Source organism: Liolophura sinensis, chromosome 6, assembly GCF_032854445.1.
Source record: "Liolophura sinensis isolate JHLJ2023 chromosome 6, CUHK_Ljap_v2, whole genome shotgun sequence".
Classification (NCBI taxonomy): domain Eukaryota; kingdom Metazoa; phylum Mollusca; class Polyplacophora; order Chitonida; family Chitonidae; genus Liolophura; species Liolophura sinensis.
In genome coordinates this window covers 60008069-60014068 of record NC_088300.1, presented here as the reverse complement: position 1 = coordinate 60014068, position 6000 = coordinate 60008069, and the positions used below count along the sequence as shown (strand labels likewise).

Genomic DNA, 6000 nt, shown 5'->3' with positions numbered 1-6000 from the left:
TTGTATTTTGACATTGCTATTGTTTTTCGGATGCCAGAGGGGCATATACGGCGTTAGACCCTTCCAGTTGCCAATACATTGTTCGAAACTGATCAGCTAAGAATTACTATCTGGCCACACCTGGCTATATACTTGTGTATAGCCTTCATTTATTATTTTTTCTTTTCGGCTAATTCTCGAAATGCCATTACAGCTCACGACAAACACGCAGTTAATTTTGAGTTATACAACATTTATTTTCTGCGTACATACACTCATGTTAAAGTATGACAACATAATTCAACGTGCAATGATTCTACATAAGAACAGGAAGAGTGTCATAACTATTGCAATAGTATCTGGTGTCGCTTCAACTGCACGTCACAATAGAAAATATAGAGCCTACTTGTATTGCTATTTATTTCATTCCCAATGCCATCCCGTATACTGGTGTACATGTAGTATATATAGTCTTTACTAAAACTCGAACCATTTCATGCCGTCCTGGAAGGGGGTAAAACAAGATGTTTAACTGGTGCCCAAACATATAATCTTGTTCCAATGGGTATCATTTAAAGATGTATTAGTTTTTAAGGGAATCCCAATCACACATCACACCAACACTTTATTACTGATGTGTGTAATGATTTTACATAACAACAGTGTTGCATCCGTCTTAAAAACAAACAATCAAATCAACCGCAGCGCGTATGGATCAACAGTGATACGCGCATCTTTGTGTATGAAAAGAAGTGAAACACACATGGATATAAACTTAACTTGAAATAATGAAATAAGTTGCATTATGCGTAATAACTAGATTGTAAGAGCCACGAAGAAAAAGACTATACTTCCGCTTTATAAGGATGTACAGGTTTCTTTGTGTCAAACTGTTGCCATGTTTTAATTTGGGCGTACAACTTGTCTCCTGGACTTGTCGTATTGGGGTTCATATCGCGTCTACCGTACAGCTTGTAGTCGGGACTGATGAAACCCTTGGTCACCCCGCACGTGATGAGGGATCGCAGGGCATCCATCGACTTCTGACTGAGCTCTTTCTGTTGGAAATTACCCATGACTGCTATTCCGATGGACACGGCATTCCACTGGAAAGTGTGAGCCCCTTGGTACTTCCAGCCACGGGCCTCGTACACAGAGCCGTCCTCGCCCACCAGAAAATTGTAGGCAATATCGTCCCAACCTTATAGAATATACATGAACAACATGTGTTAATGTTAACATTTGCAGATACGTGGCCATTATCAGCCCAAGTCGCCAAGAAGATCGTATAGCCATGCAGTGTCATATCAACCAGTTTGTTTACTTTTGACCGAGGTTTACGAGGTATTCAAGAAAAAAACAAACTGTCGGGTATATTTAGAATAAAACAAGATGTATGACTGATGACAAAACATATTATCTTGTTCCAAAGGGTATCACCAATGAACAGAGCGTTTGCGTTTAGATTTCGTATATATACTAGATTTTGTACATGACAGAAGAGATGTGAGTATAATGCTGCTACATATAAAAGTAAAATATAACTGAACAAGCAGTAACTACACTCCAAAATAAATCTGTTAAATTATAACACAATATTCTGTCAAATTCAACAAAATACAATGTTAGCCTAATAGAAAGGATATGTTGAATTAATAGAATATGTTTGTAATATTGAACAGAATAATCTGCTACAATAGCAGAATACATTCTAGGAACACTCAGACAACAAACTTTCTGTTAAATTAAACAGATAATTTTTTGGAGTGAAATTAATGGAGCCGGCATTCTGAGCTTACCACGTTCGTCCATGTGAAAGTCCTGCAGTTTTCTCATCTCTGTGGCGCAATCCTCGGATTTCTCGCAGTGAGCTCGGGATGTATGGTGGATGATAACGATCCCAACTTGCGCAGTATCCTTAATCTCCTTGTCTCTCGGTTCGCGAGCTTCCCATTCGGCACGTGTTGTTATGGTAACATCACACGTTCCCTGGTACACTATAGTCAGGTAAGAATAAGGCGCGGTCAAACTTTGAAGTTTGAATTAATGCCAGAATATGTAGATGTAACTGACCATCACACAGGTCACAAACATGAATGTCAAAAAAAATAAAATAAATAAAACTACGACTTGGTGTTGTTTGTCACTGTTTTCACCGAGATGGAAACTCACGTGATAGCAGATGCGTATTGTGCAGGTTTCAAAAGTCTAAAAGTGGGAACAAGTGAGTCAGGTTGGTTTTGTGTGATCAGATGGAATATATGTTCATACTTATATGCTCTGGTTGTTTGAAAATGGCTTGCAGTGCCATCTTAAGTCCAAGACACCGGAGATAACGACAAGGCCTTTTTGTATCAGAGGAGTTTTCAGCTGTGTGGAAACCGTTTCACGTGGGTTAAAAGAGTCTCATTATTCTATACCTGTTAGAAAACTTCTTTACCAAGGCAAGAGCTTTTTCCTCCATATGACAACCATTCCACCTTGGTAAGAGCTGTTTTCACCCAGTTGAAAACCAAGGAATATTTACAAAGCTTTAAGGAGAAATAAAATTTAAAATTATGACACTATATGCTGAAAAGAGCACATCTTTTTTCTATCTGGTGGTGCCTGCTGCATAATTTTGCGATTTTTCCTCGCCATACACGTAAAGCCTGTAATTTATACTGGGGGCGTGTTGCCTCTCAGCCAGTGAGAGTGTTTAAAACTGCCGGCTTGTTCATGTAAACTCGGAACCTACGTCCAACATTCTGGTGTTCCGATCGTCAAGAGGAAAACGAACTGTACTGTTCGCTACCTTCTGGGAAGAAGAGTTCTACCGGAAATGTACGAACTGCTCTTCGAAGGTTTCCGACGGCCATTATCCTCCTAACACAGAAGACTTTAGGACTAGTTCTTAAGCAAAATGGACTCGCCCACAGCGGATTTTGGCGCTGACTTTATTATAATTTATCAACTTGAGGTACATATTAGATTTTTTATGGCATGCACCTGCGAGAAAATGCATACTCTTTTCAATGTTTTTTTTTGATATTTAAGTACTTGAATTTGTAAGTTTTATCGGTTATTCAGAATTCTTTAATCACTATTCATTACTTTGTGTCTATCTGTATATCTATGTATAGAGCGCTATTAAGAATAACAAATCTGTATCACCACTACATGTGTTAAGGCGCCACATATGTCCTCGTGATGGTATCTTACACGTTTCTTAGTGTGAACGGGAAACATCCGGGTTGGTGTGTCTCGGGTGTTACAGATATCCTCTTCCTGGGTGCTGGTTTCGTAAAGGGCTAATAACACATATAATCTTTTTACAGGCGTCATGTAACGACAGGCGCGTCAGAAGCAATGTGAAAGGGGTACGGGTATCGGTCGTCTTTATCCCAGCGCAAAAAGGGGAGGGTGCAGAAGTCGCCTAGACTTCGGAAGCTTTGGGACGCTAGACAGCTGGAGATGCCCTGATATTGCTTTATAGGATTTATAGTCTTTACGTTGATTCATTGTAGTTGCATGTTCTTATAACTATCTACAGTGTACATGCGTGTGCTTGGTTCGACTTCACTTTGGATTTTTTTTTCAGTCTTTGAAAAGTGGTACAACTTCCGATGCCAGTGAACAATGTTTATGTAACCCCTGATACTCATTTTGTCCTTTGTCTGCTGTTATACGTGCTATATGCTTTACATGTACCCTAACGACAAATGTGAAAACATAATGTGAAAAAATATAAAATATCACGCACATTGAGCAGAGTACAACAAGTATAGAAATTCAACCTCCAGCGTTTTCTGGAAAATTCTGGAAAAGTTTCCAGTGATATCGAAAATGCAGTTGATGACTACATACACTACTGGAATGTCAGAAACTTTCAAACACAGGAACCTTCAAACACAGTAACCTTCAGGCACAAGAACCTCCAGACACAGGAATCTTCAGACACAAAAACCTACAAGAACCCTCAGACACAGGAATCATCAGACGCAAGAATCTCTAGATACAAGAACCTCCAGACAGAGTAATCTTCAGACGCAAGAACCTACAGACACTAGAACCTCCAGACACAGGAATCTTCAGACCCAAGAACCTACAGGCACAAGAACCTCCAGACACAGGAATCATCAGACGCAAGAACCTCCAGACACAAGAACCTCCAGACAGAGTAATATTCAGACGCAAGAACCTACAGACACAAGAACCTTCAGACACAGTAATCTTCAGACCCAAGAACCTACAGACACAAGAACATCCGGACACAGGAATCTTCAGACGCAAGAACCTACAGGTACAAGAACATCCGGACACAGTATTCTTCAGATGCAAGAACCTACAGACACATGAACATCTGGACACAGGAATCTTCAGACACCTAAACTTTATTCAGATATTACACAAAACCCCTCAGACTTCCGAACCCTTACGAGGTACACAAACCATCAGACACACGAACTTTCCGGTCACTAACCATTAGTCACATGAACCTTGATAAAGAACAGTTTTCAGTTACAAGAACCTTCAGAAACGCAAACCTCCACGAATCCCAGACACGCAAAGACCTTATTCCACACTAACCTTCAAACACATAAGCACTATATCTATTTTCAATTCGTAAACATATATGCAAATAACATATCAAGCAAATTAAAATTCACAGTAGGTCCTTGGTAATAAATGTAAAGCGCGAATCTGAATAAAAAATTTGTTTCTCTCAATTCAATCTCCGCAGCGGTGAAATGGTCAACAACTGATTAGGTGAACAATGACGTTGACAAAATTGAGCAAGATCACCGCCTCTCTCTTTATGCCTGATGATACATGTGGTATAGGTTTAAATTAAGCGCTTATAATGTATAACTACCCAAGCACCCTGTGCTCTGTACTCGGTAAAAACTGACAGTAAGAGTTCAATTAAGATGTAGAATGTTAACAAAGAAATGGACAGATGGAAGGACGATTACGACAATATAATTTACCCTATATAGGCCAACCATTGTTAAGCACGAGCTCGATTCATTCCCAGCTTATGCATATGTAGGTTATGTGCGCAGGCACTTACATTATGCTGTAACTTACCTACAAACACGACAATGAGTGTAACGACGAAAGAAATGAGACACAGCACAGTACAGCACAGGTCCATCTTTGTCCACCGGCATCTTCGCCCGCCACACACTTCTTTTTCCCACTGCATTTCTGTTCGTATAAAACCAATCCAGTTTACACAACGGCTGCACGGCTAAAATTTTTTTCCCCAAGTTTTCAGATGAATATTTTTCTATGATTTTTCTCTGATCTCTATGAGGAAAGAATATTAATCTAACTGACATTTTGCGAGTTATCTGCCTTGTTTTTGCGAAAGGTGGAACAAACACATTTTCAGCACATTAACGTTGATTCGGTGGTAACATTATAAAAACCAAGTAAGATATATTTCACCAACAAAAAAAAACAAACAAAAACAATGTGATCATCGGTGTATTTTTCTATTTCAAATTGAGATGACACCTTGAAACTATTTCGTCTTTACATATTTATACTTATTTCTCTTGGGTCAATATTATAAGTTTAGAGACGCCAGGTTTCACGAGGTACTTTCTACTTGTGCGATATTCAAACATATCTATCAGTATTATATAAGCATGATTAACCGAACGTGGATTTCCTGTGTCTTTCCAATAAAATATAGTCCTAATGTTTTCTGTGACATCTGCTGGCATACCATTGATACAGAATGTATCATTCTAAAAAAAAAGATAAAAAAATATGTAGATTATTATATGCCTATAGAGTTACACTGCATAATTTCACTTTGGATCCATCTGTATCCGAAATCTTTCGCTTCAAAAATTTGATCTCTTGCCTAATTCTTGAAAACCATATGACAATTAACTCTGCTTAAAAGCAAAACAAATATACGTTATAACACCAAACGGCGTTTATCCATAATAGTTCTTTGTGGTTCTGATTAGGTATTATAGGCTAATACGTTATGTGAAAACTTATGAGGTATGCTTTTAAGTTTAT

At 38.6% G+C, this 6000-nt stretch overlaps 1 protein-coding gene across 1 annotated transcript; it reads right to left on the bottom strand.

The window, feature by feature from the left end:
• Positions 1-211: 211 nt before the first annotated feature.
• On the bottom strand, positions 212-5167 carry LOC135468938 (peptidoglycan recognition protein 1-like). The gene is made up of 3 exons (XM_064747428.1): positions 5050-5167; positions 1779-1976; positions 212-1180 (listed from the first exon to the last, which is right to left on the bottom strand). The coding sequence occupies exons 1-3, from the start codon at positions 5165-5167 to the stop codon at positions 825-827; spliced, it is 672 nt and encodes a 223-aa protein (XP_064603498.1). The 3' UTR covers positions 212-824.
• Between the last annotated feature and the right edge of the window lie 833 nt (positions 5168-6000).